The 16548-nt window shown below is 43.7% G+C and overlaps 1 protein-coding gene across 5 annotated transcripts in view; it reads left to right on the top strand.

Moving 5' to 3' along the window:
• The window catches only part of LOC125449139 (dysbindin-like), a 218738-nt gene that overhangs the window by 70760 nt on the left and 131430 nt on the right, over nucleotides 1-16548 (top strand). For 4 of the 5 annotated variants that reach the window (XM_048524802.2, XM_059653468.1, XM_048524806.2 and 1 more), the window contains one exon: nucleotides 16042-16174. The exons of the other annotated variant lie outside the window; for it this stretch is intronic. In XM_048524802.2, the coding sequence (XP_048380759.1) occupies nucleotides 16042-16174 (133 nt within the window). The remainder of the gene's footprint in view (nucleotides 1-16041; nucleotides 16175-16548) is intronic. 5 annotated transcript variants of the gene reach the window in all.

The raw sequence follows: 16548 nt of genomic DNA, 5'->3' as shown, positions 1-16548 counted from the left end.
TGCTTGGAATCGGCGGATTGGACCATGTTCAACAGAAGACCTAGATGAGTATGTCTCCACAGTCAGGGACTTATTAGCAAATATGTGGAGGACTGCATACCAAAGAAGTCGATCCAAAGTGTTCCCCACCATAAACCTTGGCTGAACCAGGAAGTCCGCTTCCTGCAGAACACCCAGCGTCTGCAATTGGGTGACACGGACCAATACATCTAGATATGACCTCTGCAAAGCCATCAGGGATGCCAAGAGACAGTGTGGGACCAAGCTAGAGGCCCAAACGGGCTCCCGCTGCATACGGCAAGACCTAAATGACATTACAGGATACAAAATGAAGCAGTGCAAGATAGTGGACAAAGACGGTCCTGAGGAAGGGTCACCGGACCTGAAATGTTAACTGTATTTTCCTTCACAGATGCTGCCAGACCTGCTGAGATTTTCCAGCAACTTTGTTTTTCTTCCTGATTTGCAGCATCCGCAGTTGGTTCATTTTTTATTTCGTAAAGACACATTCCCTCCCTGATGTGCTCAATGCTTTCTATGCTTAGTTTGAGCAGAATACCAGCAGCATGGTCATGCCTGCCCTGACAGCCACAGACACACCTGTTCCCTCCGTTACTGCTTCAGACATCAGTTCGGTCTTCCTGTGAGTCAACCCAAGGAAAGCGATGGGCCAAGACTCTATTACCCCAACCTACCTCAGTTCTCTACAATTTGCCTACCAGTATAACGGTCCACAGAAGACACCATCTCCCCAGCCCTACACTCATCCCTGGACATTAAAGACATCCTGCTCATTGACTACAGTTCTGCCTTCAACACTATTATCCCTTCCAAACTGATCTCAAAACTCCATGATCAGAGATAATGGGAACTGCAGATGCTGGAGAATCTGAGATAACAAAGCGTGAAGCTGGATGAGCACAGCAGGCCAAGCAGCATCTCAGGAGCACAAATGCTGACGTTTCGGGCCTAGGCCCTTCTTCAGAGAAGGGGATGGGGAGAGGGTTCAGAAATAAATAGGGAGAGAGGGGGAGGCAGACTGAAGATGGATAGAGGAGAAGATAGGTGGAGAGGAGACACAAACTTTTTGGTTCCTTTTTCATTTATCAAAGTTAAGTTTTAATAATGTCAGAAGATCTCACACCCTTGTGCTCCTCTTGCTCAGTGTGGGAGCTCAGGGACAGGGCTGATGTCCCTGATTTCTTCACGTGCAGGAATTGTGTCCAGCTGCAGCTCTTGTTAGACCGCGTGACGGCTTGAGCTGCGGATGGACTCACTTTGGAGCATACGCGATGCTGAGGGGGTTGTGGATAGCACGTTTAGCAACTTGGTCACACTGCAGATTAGGATTGCTAGGGAGATAGCAAATGGGTTACCAAAAGGCAGAGGAAGAGCAGGAAAGCAGTGCAGGTGTGGTCATCTCCCTCCAAAATAGGTATTCCGTTTTGGATACTGCGGGGGGAGATGGCTCACCAGGGGAAGGCAGCAGTAGCCAGGTTCATGGCACTGTGGCTGGCTCTGCTGTACAGAAGGGCGGGAAAGAGAGTGGAAGGGCGATAGTCATTGGGGATTCAATTGTAAGGGGAGTAGATAGGCGGTTCTGCAGTTGAAAACTGGACTCCCGAATGGTATGTTGCCTCCAGGTGCAATGGTCAGGGATGTCTCCGATCGGCTGCAGAACATTCTGAAGGGCGAGGGTGAACAGCCAGTTGTCATGGTGCATATAGGCACCAACAATATGGGCAGAAAACGGGATGAGGTCCTATAAGCAGAATTTGGGGAGTTAGGAGCCATGTTTAAAAAGTAGGACCTCAAAGGTAGTAATCTCAGAATTGCTACCAGTGCCACGTGCTAGTCAGTGCAGAAATGAAAGAATAGCCAGGATGAATGCGTGGCTTGAGAGATGGTGTAGGAGGGAGGGGTTCAGACTTTTGGGACATTGGAGCCAGCTCTGGGGAAGGTGGGGCTATTACAAATTGGACGGTCTACACCTGAGCCGGACTGGAACCAATGTCCTTGGGGGTGCTTTACCTAATGCTGTGGGGGAGGGTTTAAATTAATGTGGCAGGGGGATGGGAACCAAATATTGGACAGAAGAGGTAGTAACGAAAGCCTGTAGGGAACTGGATAATGTAGTCAGTGTGACTAAAGGGAATAGTAGTCAGGGAGCAGATGATGAACACAAAGGGACAGGTTGTCTGAGGTGCACTTGTTTTACTGCGAGAAGTGTAGTACATAAGGCAGATGAGCTTAGGGCTTGGATCGGTACCTGGAAGTATGATGTTATTGCTATTACTGAGACTGGTTGAGGGAAGGGCATGATTGGCAACTAGTTGTCCCAGGATATCGATGCTTCAGGTGGGATAGAGAGGGAGGTAAAAGGGGTGGTGGAGTTGCAGTAATGGTCAAAGACGATATCACAGCTGTACTGAAGGAGGGCCCCATGGAGGACTCAAGCAGTGAGGCAATATGGGTAGAACTCAGAAATAGGAAGGATGCAGTAACAATGTTGGGGCTGTACAACTGGCTTCCCCACAGCGAGCGTGAGATAGAGGTACAAGTATGTAAACAGATAATGGAAAGGTGTAGGAGAAACAGGGTGGTGGTGATGGGAGATTTTAATTTTCCCAACATTGACTGGGATTCACTCAGTGTTAGGAGTCAAGATGGAGCAGAATTTGTAAGGTGTGTCCAGGAGGGTTTTCTAGAGCAGTATGTATGTAGTCCAACTCGGGAAGGGGCCATACTAGACCTGATGTTGGGGAATGAACCTGGCCAGGTGGTTGATATTTCAGTAGGAGACTACTTTGGAAATAGCGACCATAATTCATAGACATAGAACATTACAGCACAGTACAGGCCCTTCGGCCCTCGATGTTGTGCTGACCTGTCATACCAATCTGAAGCCCAAAAAGAACCGCACTTTCCACTGCCACATAAGGCGAAAGGTAACAACAGCATTTCTTTGTATTGGAAAACATTAAGAAAAAATATTATTTAACCTACCCGAAGAACCATCTTCAATTTTACAAGGCTGTTGGGGCCCGAGTGTTCTAGTGGAAACCTTTGGTCAAGGGTCATATCTGATGCTTTCAACAACTGATACAAAGGAATGGTCAAGATCCCAAGGGCACACTCCCAGTCTTTGTCTTTGATCTTTTCGAAACAAATTATAACAATAGGTTTTACGATATTCATGGACAAGGATAGGAGTGGTCCTAAAGGAAGAGTACTAAACTGGGGGAAGGCCAACTATACCAAGATTCGGCAGGATCTGAGGAATGTAGATTGGGAGAAACTGTTTGAAAGTAAATCCACATTTGATATGTGGGAGGCTTTTAAGGAGAGGTTGATTAACGTGCAGGAGAGACATGTCCCTATGTAAATGAGGAATAGAAATGGCAAGATTAAGGAACCATGGATGACAGGTGAAATTGTGAGACTAGCCAAGAGGAAAAAGGAAGCATACATGAGGTCTAGGCGACTGAAGACAGACGAAGCTTTGCAAGAATATCGGGAATGTAGAGCGAATCTGAAACAAGGGATTAAGAGGGCTAAGAGAGGACATGAGATATTGCTGGCAACATGGTTAAGGAAAATCCCAAGGTCTTTTATTCATATATAAAGAGCAAGAGGGTAACTAGAGAAAGGATTGGCCCACTTAAGGACAAAGAAGGAAAGTTATGCGCTGAGTCAGAGAAAATGGGTGACATTCTTAACAAGTACTTTGCATCGGTATTCACCAAGGGGAGGGACATGACAGATGTTGAGTTTAGGGATAGATATTTGCTTACTCTAGGTCAAGGTGACATAAGGAAGGAGGAAGTGTTGGGTATCCTAAAAGACATTAAGGTGGACAAGTCCCCAGGTCCAGATGGGATCTATCCCAGGTTGCTGAGGGAAGCGAGAGAGGAAATAGCCAGGGCCTTAACAGATATCTTTGCAGCATCCTTAGACACAAGTGAAGTCCCGGAGGACTGGAGACTTGCTAATGTTGTCCCCTTATTTAAGAAGGGCAGCAAGGATAATCCAGGTAATTACCAACTGGTGAGCCTGATGTCAGTGGTAGGGAAGCTACTGGAGAAGATACTGAGGGATGGGATCTATTCCCATTTGGAAGTAATGGGCTTATCAGTGAGAGGCAACATGGTTTTGTCTAGGGAAGGTCATGTCTTACCAACTTAATAGAATTCTTTGAGGACATGACGAAGTTGATTGAGTGAAAGGCTGTAGATGCCATATGCATGGACTTCAGTAAGGCGTTTGATTAGGTTCCCCATGGCAGGCTGATGGAGAAAGTGAAGTCACATGGGAAACTGGGTGTGCTAGCTAGATGGATAAGAAACTGGCTAGGCAACAGGAGATAGAGAGTAGTAGTAGAAGGGAGTTTCTCAAATTGGAGACCTGTGACCAGTGGTGTTCCACAGGGATCTGTGCTGGGACCACTGTTGTTTGTGATATATGTAAATGATTTGGAGGAAGGTGTATGTGGTCTGATCAGCAAATTTGCAGATGACACTAAGATTGGTGGAGTAGCAGATAGTGAAGGGGACTGTCAGAGATTACAGCAGAATATAGATAGACTGGAGAATTGGGCAGATAAATGGCAGATGGAGTTCAATCCGGGCAAATGCGATGTGATGCAATTTGGAAGATCAAATTCAAGGGCGAACTATACAGTAAATGGAAAAGTCCTAGGGAAAATTGATGAACAGAGAGATCTGGGCGTTCAGGTCTGTTGTTCCCTGAAGGTGACAACGTAGGTCAATAGGGTGGTCAAGAAGGCATACGGCATGCTTTCCTTCATTGGATGGGGTATTGAGTACAAGAGTTGGCAGGTCATGTTGCAGTTGTATAAGACTTTGGTTCGGCCACATTTGGAGTACTATGTACAGTCCTGGTCGCCACATGACCAAAAGGATGTGGATGCTTTGGAGAGGGTGCAGAGGAGGTTCACCAGGATGTTGCCTGGTATGGAGGGTGCTAGCTATGAAGAGAGGTTGAGTAGATTAGGATTATTTTCATTAGAAAGATGGAGATTGGTGGGGCGGGGGAGAACCGGATTTGAGGTCTATAAAATCATGAGAGGTATAGACAGTGTGGATAGCAAAAAGCTTTTTCCCCCAGAGTGCGGGACTCAATTACTAGGGGTCATGAGTTCAAAGTGAGAGGAGGAAAGTTTAAGGCAGATATGCGTGCAAAGTTCTTTACACAGAGGGTGGTGGGTGCCTGGAACGTGTTGCCAGTGGAGGTGGTAGATGCAGACACATTAGCGTCTTTTAAGATATATTTGGACAGGTACATGGATGGGCAGGGAGCAAATGGACACAGACTGCTAGAAGATAGATGACAGGTTAGACAGAAGATCTTGATCGGCGCAGGCTTGGAGGGCCGAAGGACCTGTTCCTGTGCTGTAATTTTCTTTGATCTCTTCGAGAGTATAGGTGGGGAGGTTGGGAGGGGATAGGTCAGTCCGGGGAGGACGGACAGGTCAAGGAGGAGGGATGAAGTTAGTAGGTAGAAAATGGAGGTGCGGCTTGAGGTGGGAGGAGTGGACAGGTGAGAGGAAGAACAGGTTAGCGAGGTGGGGACAAGCTGGGCTGGTTTTGGGATGCAGTGGGGGGAGGGGACGAGCTGGGCAAGTTTTGGGATGCAGTGGGGGAAGGAGAGATTTTGAAGCTTGTGAAGTCCACATTGATACTATTGGGCTGCAGGGATCCCAAGCGGAATATGAGTTGCTGTTCCTGCAACCTTCGGGTGGCATCGTTATGGCACTGCAGGAGGCCCAGAATGGACATATCGTCTAAGGAATGGGAGGGGGAGTTAAAATGGTTTGCGACTGGAAGGTGCAGTTGTTTATTGCAAACCGAGCGTAGGTGTTCTGCAAAGCGGTCCCCAAGCCTCCGCTTGGTTTCCCCAATGTAGAGGAAGCCACAACGGGTGCAGTGGATGCAGTATACCACATTGGCAGATGTGCAGGTGAACATCTGCTTGATATGTAAAGTCATCTTGGGGCCTGGGATGGGGGTGAGGGAGGTGGTGTGGGGGCAAGTGTAGCACTTCGTGCGGTTGCAGGGGAAGGTGCTGGGTGTGGTGGGGTTGGAGGGGAGTGTGGAGCGGACAAGAGAGTCCTAGAGAGAGTGGTCTCTCCAGAGGGCAGACAAGGTTGTGGATGGAAAAATGTCTTGGCTAGTGGGGTCAGATTGTAGATGGCGGAAGTCTCAGAGGATGATGAGTTGTATCCGGAGGTTGGTGGGGTGGTATGCGAGGACTAGGGGGATTCTCTTTGGGTAGTTATTGCGGGGGCGGGGTGTAAGGGATGTGTTGCGGGAAATGTGGGAGACACTGTCGAGGGCATTCTCGAACACTGCGGCGTACCTACACTGGCCCCAAACCCCACCTCTTCCTCTGTTACATTGATGACTGTATCGGTGTCGCCTCTTGCTCCCCAGAGGAGCTCGAACAGTTCGTCCACTTCACCAACACTTTCCACCCCAACCTTATGTTCACCTGGGCCATCTCCAACACATCCCTCATTTTCCTGGACCTTTCTGTCTCCATCTCAGGCAACCACCTACAAACCGATGTCCATTTCATGCCTACCGACTCCCACAGCTACCTAGAATACACCTCCTCCCACCCACCCTCCTGCAAAAATTCCCCTATTCCCAATTCCTTCGCCTCCGCCGCGCCTGCTCCCAGGATGAGACTTTCCTCTCCCGCACATCCCAAATGTCTGCGTTCTTCAAAGACCGCAACCTCCCCGCCGCAGTGGTCGAGAACGCTCTCGACCGTGTCTCCCGCATTTCCCACAACACATCCACGCTTGTGGACTTCACAAGCTTAAATCTCCCCTTCCCCCACTGCATCCCAAAGCTTGCCCAGCTCGTCCCTGCCTCACTAACCTGTTCTTCCTCTCACCTATCTCCTCCTCCCACCTCAAGCTGCACCTCCACTTCCTACCTACTAACTTCATCCCTCCTCCTTGACCTGTCCGTCCTCCCCGGACTGATCTATCCCTTCCCTACCTCCCCACCTATACTCTCCTCTCCACCTATCTTCTCCTCTACCCATCTTCGGTCCGCATCCCCCCCTCTCCCTATTCATTTCAGAACCCTCTCCCCATCCCCCTCTCATATGAAGGGTCTAGGCCCGAAACGTCAGCTTTTGTGCACCTGAGATGCTGCTTGGCCTGCTGTGTTCATCCAGCTTCACACCTTTGTTATCTCCAAACTCCATGACCTAGATCTTGGCTCTGCCCTCTGCAATTGAATCCACAGCTTTATGACCCACAGGCAGCAATTGTGAAAATCAGTGACTGCACCTCCCCCACAATAACACTGAACACTGGAGCCCCTCCAAAGATTTCCTTGACCCCCTACTGTACTCTCTCTTTACACCTACGACTGTGCTGCTAAATTCTGAACAAACGTCGTCTACAAGTTTGTTGTCAACATCACAACACCACCTTAAGTGGGACGGATATCTAGCAACGATGGGACAAACTATAGAAGGGAGATAGAGGGCTTGGTAACATGGTGGAATGAAAACAATCTGTCTCTCTACGTTGACATAACTAAAGAACTGATTTATTGCCTTCAGAAAGAAAGGAGGAGAACAAGCCCTGTTGTATCAACAGAACTGAGCTTGAGAGGGTGAAGACCGCCAAGGTCCTCGGAGTGATGATAACCAACAACCTATTCTGGACTTTCCATGTAGATGCAACAGTCAAGAAGGTGCAACAATGTCCCTTCTTCCTCAGGCAGTTCAGGAAATTTGGTATGTTTATTAGATCTTTCACTAACGCCTATGATGCACCATTGAAAGCATACTGTCCGGCTGCATAATGGTCTGGTGTGGCAGTTGCTCTGCCTCGAATTGTATGAAACTACAGAAAGGGTGTGCACAGCCCAGATCATCATGGAAGCCAACCTTCCATCTGTGGACTCCATTTACATGGCTTACTGCTGCAGAAGGGCAGCCAACGTCATCAAAGACCCATCCTGGCGATGATCTCTTACAACTTCTTCTGCCAGGCAGAAGGTACAGAAGCCTGAACATATGCACGAGCAGGTTCAGGAGCTGCTTCTTCCCCGCCGACAACAGACTGATGAATTGATCGTCTAGCCTCAAATAATGCTGATCTTGCTAATATTGATCTCACTTAATGCACGTCTTGTGCAAAGTAACCTGTACGCCTCAGTTTAAGTCTTTTTTGATCTGTACATTCTTACTGTGCATTACCTGTAACAGTGGAAAGCTTTGTTTACAACTGGATTTCAGTATGTGTGACCATAAATAAATCAGTTAATTTAAAAAAAAACTTGGATCCCAAAATTTGTCCCTTTAATAAAATTAAAGGATCTGGAATTCATTTACTGCTCATTAACTCAAATGGTGTTTATGATTATTGGTGTTTGTGATTTTCTGATGGGTGATTTTATGAATATCTTTATGATCACTATGGGTAAATGTATTAGCTAGATAAAGGTAGTTTTTAAAAAGGTGGATTGTGCAAGCACAAAGGAGCTTTTATATGCATTGTTGTGAAAAGCTTAGACTGTATATATTTTGTATATCATGATCAGTTGTTTTTGAGTCATTTCACTGCATGTATCAATTCTTGGAATCAGTTTGAGTTCTCTTCCTGTTCTTAGATATTACTCTTTACCATAGACACTGATGTTGAGAGTATCTGCATGGATGTGTTTCAAACACTCCAGGATTTGTTTTCCTCTGGCACTGTGGCCTTTACAGAGTGAAGAATAAGCAGTAGTTTTCTGTACACCCATTGTACCAGCCCTAAGGCAATACAATTCAGAGTAGTCTATCTTGATTTATAAATTTGCCAACCGTGTCAAGTGAAAAAATTTAGCTGAATAATGTTACTGTTTTCCCCATTGTTAACAACAGTTTATTCTGCCTTTGATTTTAGGTCAATGTTTTAAGATTTTAACAAAGTGTTCACTAATCAACCTTGTTGTAAAAACTGAAGTTACTTTTTTATGGTTAAATCAAATTATATAAACTTATCTATCTTAAAAGAAGAACCTACTAAATAGAAACATTGATTTGCTTTCCCTTGGATAGCAGTTACTGTAGTTCAGAATAAGTATGTACCAAGTGTTTATAAACTGCTGGATTATAAATGGGTTAAATAGGCAATGGAGTGAATAACTGATGATACTACATTTTGCCCACAAGAAACAGACCCAAGAGTTGTAATCACTACAAGACGTGGATGAAGAACTCTAATCATTTTTGTAAACGGGATCAGGAGTCATTGCAGAAATTGAAGCAAGCAAGTTGGCATGTTAGAGCAAGAATAAAAATGTGGAAATCTGCTGTTTATAGTAACTGCTTTAGACCAGTTTCATGAATTCCACCACTCGGTTCTTTACATGCAAGCATCTTTTTGTGCAAGATGACAATTCATTTTAAGAAAGGAAAGGTGATTGATGAGCCTGGCTGCAAATCGAATATATCCTGAAAGGTGAACAGTAGTCACAGAACTGTGTTAAACTTAATCAACATTAGTGGGAAAGCCTCTGTTTTGTGAGCTGTCAGCAGAGCTACCGACCAAGTTCCAGCCCTTTTAGGGTCTTTTTGTGCTCTTGCGGTTGAACTCTAGGTTTGTCTTGGCAAAAGTGGCAAGCCATCTAATCCTGTTTACCTGCTTTTGGGCCATAGCCTATTGTGACTCGGTATTTTAAGAGGTCATTCAGATACTTCTCAAATTTTGCAAGAATACATGCCTCCGTGACCCCCTCGGGCAGCATTTTCCATATTTCTACCATGCATTGGGTGAAGCAAAATTTTCTCAGCTCTCTTGTAAACTACTTATTTTTCACTCTCACTTGGAAAACGTGGGCTTATTAATGATCAGCAGCATGGCTTTGCGTGGGGGAAACTGTGTCTAACGAACCTGAGTGAATTTTTTTGACAAAGTGACAAAACTAATTGAAGGCAGGTTGGGAGATGCTGTCTATATGGGCTTTAGCAAAGCCTCTGTCAGAGTCCCTCATGGCAGGCTGATACAAAAGTTGAAGTTGCATTCGATTTGTGGTGAATTGGTAAGATGGATACAGAACTGCTTTGTTGTAGAAGACAGAAGTGGTGGAAGGGTGTTTTTCAGACTGGACGACTGCAACCAGTGGTGTTCTGCAGGGATCAGTGCTGGGACTCCTGTTGGTTATAATTTTTATAGATGATTTAGAGGAGAATGTAGCAGGCCTGATTAGTAAATTTGGGACAACATAAAGATTGGGGGAGCTGCGGATAGTGAGGATTGTTAGAGGATACATCAGGATCTAGATAGGCTAGAATTTCGCAGATCTAATACAGGAGGGAGGTATGCAGAACCCTCACACAGGAATCTAGATGTATAGGGTTGCAGTTCCCTGAAAGTGGCAACTCAAGTGGATAAGGTAGTCAAGAAGGTATATAGCCTGCTTGCCTTCAGTCAGGGCATAGCGTATAAAAGTGGCAAGCCATGTAAAACTTTAGTTAGTCCGCATTTAGAATGTTGCATGCTGGACTGGTGCCACACTACTAGAAGAATGTGGCGGCTTTGGAGAGGGTACAGGAACAGTTTATCAGGATGTTGCACAGTTTGGAGGGTATTGCCTGTAAGGAGACAAACTTGTTTTGCTTTCACTTGAACATCAAAGGATGAGGGATGATGTGATAGAAGTGTGCCAAGTTATGAAAGACGTGGATAGAATGGATAGTCAGAATCTTGCTAGAATTACTAGGGGACATAGAGTTAGGTAAAAGAGGTATGTTTAAAGGAGATGAGAGGGGCAAGTTTTTTTTCACAAGACAGGGTGGCAAGTTTTTGGAACGTGCTGCCAGAGGTGAAGCAGCAGATACAACAATGTTTTAAAGGCATCTTGACAGATGTACAAATAGGCAGGGCATAGAAGGATACAGACCATGTAGAAGAAAAGATTTTAGTTTAGAAAGGCTTCATATGTCAGTACAGTCTGGGTCAGCCAAAGGGTCAGTTCTTGTGCTGTACTGTTCTTTGTTCTTCACCTTAAACTTGCGTCCTCTGGTCTCAGATACCTCTGCCATGGGGAAAAGCTGCTCATGATTTACACATCTCATCATTTTTGTATACCTCATTCCCATTTCCCCTTCACTTCGTCTTCTCCAAAGAAAACAAACCCAGCCTACAAAGGCTCTCCTCATAACTGACACTTTTCATCGCAAGCAACAACCTTGTGAATCTCTTCTGCATTGTCACCAGTGCAATCATATCCTTCCGATAGTGCACACGGCATTCCATCTGGGGCCTAAACAATGTTTTAGAAAGCTGTAATCTCGCTCCTGTATTCTACATCTCAACCTAGATTGTCTGTATCCAGCTTGTTAATGTACATCACAAATAAAAAGGGACTTGTCACTGAACCCTTTGGTGGCACTCTGGATTGGATTGGATTGGATTGGATTGGATTAGATTAGATTACCTACAGTGTGGAAACTGGCCCTTTGGCACACAAGTCCACACCGCCCCTTGGAGCATCCAATCCAGACCCATTCCCCCTATAATCCACACACCCCTGAACACTACGGGCAATTTAGCATGGCTGATCCACATAGCCTGCACATCTTTGGACTTTGGGAAGAAACCGGAGCACCCGGAGGAAACCCACGCGGACACGGGAAGAACATGCAAACTCCGCACAGGCGGTCGCCCAAGGCTGGAATTGAACCTGGGTGCCTGGCGCTGTGAGGCTACAGTGCTAACCACTGAGCCACTGTGCGGCCCCTTACATAGGCTTCCAGTCACAAAAACGATCTTTGACCACTGTTACAGAGGCCCTAACCTAATTTTTGTTTAAATTGTCTTGGCCACAGGGTCTGGAGCACAGCTAATATGGCTCCAGTTTACAAAAAGAGTGATTGAGATAGACTAGGGAACTAGACACTAGTGAGTCTGACATCATTCATGAATATCACAAACAATAAGGAAACCAGCACTGATCCCTGTCATGGGCTATTGCACATCAGGCTGCCGTCACATGAGCAACTACTTCCACCACCCTCATGTCTCCTATCACTAAGCTAATTTTGGTTCTACCTTGCTAAGTTACCCTGGATCCCATGAGATTTTGCCTTCTTTATCATTTCCCTGTGTGGGAACTTGTCAAAGCCTTGCTGAAATCTATACAGTGGAGAAAATAGGAAAGGGGAAAGTCAGTCTTCATTTAGAAAGGCAGTATTTGATTGGGATAGTCAGCATGACTTAGGCATGACCTCCCTGATAAATCTGGTGCAATTTCTGGAGGAGATGATCAAGTGTTTGGATGAGGGTAGGTTGGTCGCTTGTTGTTTATTTGGATTTCAGCAAGATTTATGACTGGCTCCTACACAGGCAATCTGATAAAGAAAGTGAAATCTCATGGGATCCAGGACAACTTTTGGCACGATGGATCCAAAATTGGCTTAGTGACAGGAGACACAGTGGTGTAAGTGAGCTGTTCATGTGGCTGGAGCCTGGTATGCATTAACGTACTACAGGATCGGTGCTGGTTTCTTTTGTGTTTGTGATATTCTTAAATGATGTAGATGAGAATGTGGGGGATATGAGTTACAGGAGGATATAAACAGGTTGGTCAGGTTAATCTTGATAAATGTGAGGTGATGTGCTTTGGAAGAAGGAACTAGACAAGGAAGTACTCAATGATTATGGCAAGCTGACAGGAACAGAGGGATCTTGGGGCAAATCTTTACAGATCTCTGAAGGTGGCATGGGAGTTTAGTAAGGTAGTTAAGAAAGCATTCACGATACTCCTTTCTTTGCAACTACTGGCCTATTTCAAACATCCCCTTCCTCTGTAAAGATCCTGAATGTGTTGTCACCTCTCAAATCAAAGTATGCCCTTCCTGAACTCTGTGAAACCCTTCGATCAGTTCTTATACAAAGAAAATATATGCTGGCAACTCTTGACAAAATCAGAAATTATATCTTGGTTGACTCTTTTAGAAAGCCTTTTCTGCAGCCTTCGACATGTTTTAAATGTTTTACTTTTGGAAGCTATCAACCCAGCAGAGACATTAAATCTGGCAGTTGAGTGTTTTCCTCAGGTCAGGCTACATGACTGGAAGTAGTTTCAGTCCAGCCTTTCAGCAGTATCAAAGATAGATCTGTTGCTATGTGAGAGTATTGAGCGTAGACAACGTATTGATGGCATCTTGTACAAAGTAAGTCACCAGTATCCCCTAAGAAATGAGCATAGAGATGTTGGGACACATCTACGCCCACTAAGAAGGAATGATGTCCAGTCTGAGAGATGCAAGAAAAATGCTTTGGTGACCAAAGATAAGCAGAGATTAAGGACCACATTAGCCAGTTCATTACTTGTAATGAACATGAAGCTACGCTGCTGCTCATGACGTACCAGACGGTCAAAATTGGGACAAACTGAAAAGCGTAGTTTTCAGTTCACTTATGATTTTCTTTATTAACCCTCTGGGTAATTCAAACCTGAAAACACAGTGCATGCTTTCTTTTTATAAGGAAAGGGGCAATTGCATTTGGTCACTTATTATACATGTGATCAATCGTGTCATCTTGTGTAAATAAATGTTTTAGGCCAATAGCTATTTACACACCACTTGGAACAGCATTGGTGACATTTTGCCAAAACTGAAATGTTACTGAGTCAGGGAAAGGGTGATGGCAGCCAGGAAAGAAAAGAGGGTTGGAGGATAGAGAGATTAAAATACAAAAAGGATATAGATGCTTGATAAAAAGGATTAAGGTAATAGGACTAGCAAAAAAACAAAATTTAAGGCTGGAGGATGTATAAGTGGTATAGGAATCATTACAAGAACCTGATGTCTGAAAATATAAGAAAAAGTTTTGATCTGAAATTGTTGAACTCAGTGATACATCTTGAAGGCTGTAAGATGCCTGATTAAAGATGAGGTACTGTGCCTTGAACTTCATTGCAATAGCATAGGAAGTCAGGAGCAGAGACCCCGTGTGGAATTAAGAATTAAAACGGCAGGTGATTGGAATCCTGGGATCAAATCAGCAAACTGGAAGAGAAAGCGATCAGCAAAGTGGTCACAACCTGTGTTTGAACTCCACATAGTTAGAGGAGACTCCATCATGAATGGCAAATAATGACTAATAAATTCAGGAAAAGTGCAAATGAGCTGCTATAAGTTATCCAGGATTCCGCCTATTTGCCTAATGCTTAGGTTAAATGTATTTACATGTTTTTAGTGTTGCATTTAGGAATTTGAAATTGTTTAAGTTTCTTTGATCTGTCTGTCTTAAATAACCTTCGGTGACTGATATGCTGTTATAATGATTGACCGAGAATGGATATTCATCTGTGCTAGGATTGTATCTCCAATTCTTTCAGGTCACCCTATAGTACAATTAAGTAGAATTTAAAGAGGACAAGCAATTGGAATTAAACCCGTTTAAGTGGTAGCAAATACGATGGACCTTTTTTGTGCTGCAAAGTTCCATATCACTGTTTTAGTTGAGTCAAAGCTTAAATTTCAACTTGCAATCTATGCTTCTTGTAGAATGAAGTTTTTAAATGTGAATGGAAGTATGAGTGCTGCATATGTTTTGCAGTGTTTCATTTGAGTGCCTGTAAATCTACAGGAATGAGGTTTTAAGATTTATCTATAATTTTATGGAATTGTAGTTTGAAATGTGGCTCAGAGGAACGTGAGACATGTTATAAAGTTATGTGGGCGATGCGGCTGGCCATCTGGCAGCAGTTAATGCTGTAATTTTAGATTCTTCTGTTTAAAAATAACTGTCTGACTGTGCCAAACTAGCTGGAAAGAGGTTGAGCAAGCAATATACTATAACAGCTGTCATTGCTTCATATTAGTTCTCACATTGCTTGTTGTTTAATGTGATCACAAATAGCATGAAGATTATTTAATCCTTTAAGCGTTTTCTCTATTTGCATTTCTAATTGCTAGTAAACAAAAATATTGGAAAATTGAAAATCTAAAGTTAGCTGCTGTATTCTCAGCACATTTATTTAATAGGATCTTAAATACAGTAACACATCAGCCCTGCAGTGTTGCAATAGATTTGACTGTGGTAGGCAGCCTGTCAGAATTAGAAATGCAGGAAAAATACTTTTCAATAAATCCATCTTAATATGTTGCAAATCAAAAATGCTGCAAAATGATTATGAAGAGTGTAATTCAAATATATACTCAATATTCTTTTAACTTCATGAACCATGTCTTTTTTTCAATTTTTGCAAGTGTTCTGTCAATTTCCTGGACAATTTCTTCAGACACCGTCACGATGGCAATTCTGCAGCGTCCTCTGTGCACACCTCTGATCTGTGCTGAAATAATGGTCGTCTAGCCAGCGGAAAATCTGGGTCCCTCATTCTCTTTGCTTTGTATTCACTTTAGCTGCTCCTTGAGCTTGGAAACCCGAGCTCCGTCAAGCATCTGGAGACACTTCTAATGTCTTATCCTTGAAGATTAAAGAAATCTTTTGACTTCTCCATATCCTGCATGAATTCCAGCAATACGCCTCAGCTTGCCCATTCGTGATCATAGAATAAAAATGTTTTCTGAGAGTTAGGTGGTACCTTTTATAAACTATTAATGATAATGAATATCTCTATGATGCTGTGCTAATACTTACTATAATTCTATTATACTTCAATTTTATTTACTAAGCTAACCTGTAAATTTGGTATGGTACTTGAGTTTCACTGTGCTGGTTTAAGGCACTGTCTTGTTTTAGAGTTCTATTTGAATTACTACCCAATTGCCTGCCTGCTACCTTTTCATGTCACTTTTTTTCTCATAAACACCCTAAAAATTCTCGTCTACGTCAGATCTGATTTATCTACCAAAGCTGCGCATTTTGTCAGATCTGTTACCTGCTTCCTTTATCTGTAACTGATTCCTGACTTAGTGGACTTCGATTGAGTACATAGCATTTTGCATGCTATGTCAATTGTATGTTGGAACAAAGAATTATTTTCAAAACAGTAATATGTTTGAGATTTGGTTACTTTCATTCTTTTGCAGTTGAATTGGAAACAGAATTTCAAGAGTTAGAGGGTCACTTGCTTCATCTGGAGGATACCTGTGAGCAATGTGAACTTGAGCGATATAAACAGTTACAGATCGTTCAGTTGGAAAACCACAAGAAACAAAAGAGGTAACAAATACAAATTTATTATGACACAATATTGCCTATATTTCTGGTACTTGAGGGAATGCTTGAACAATGCAGCATGAAGATGATCATTTGAAGCTTTCATGGAGTAAGAATTCTGGCTGTTTGTGGTTTTTTTCCCCTTGGTTCCCTGGGTTAATGTCTGAAGTGAGAATGTAGGCATTAGGAGACAGTTTCTTTGCAAAAGAGGAGTTTGCAATCTTTTATGAATTGGAGAAGGACTTGCCACTGTAAGAGAAGTGATGATAGCCTGTTGTGTCAGAAGAAGCATGGAAATGTGGTCCATTCCTGTTTCTAATAGGACAAAGAGCCTAAGTTAAGGTTTACATTTTTTTTTCAGATTAATGGGTTGTGGG

The sequence above is a fragment of the Stegostoma tigrinum genome, chromosome 2 (genome assembly GCF_030684315.1).
Source record: "Stegostoma tigrinum isolate sSteTig4 chromosome 2, sSteTig4.hap1, whole genome shotgun sequence".
NCBI classification, from domain to species: domain Eukaryota; kingdom Metazoa; phylum Chordata; class Chondrichthyes; order Orectolobiformes; family Stegostomatidae; genus Stegostoma; species Stegostoma tigrinum.
This window is presented reverse-complemented; position numbering and strand designations above follow the sequence as displayed.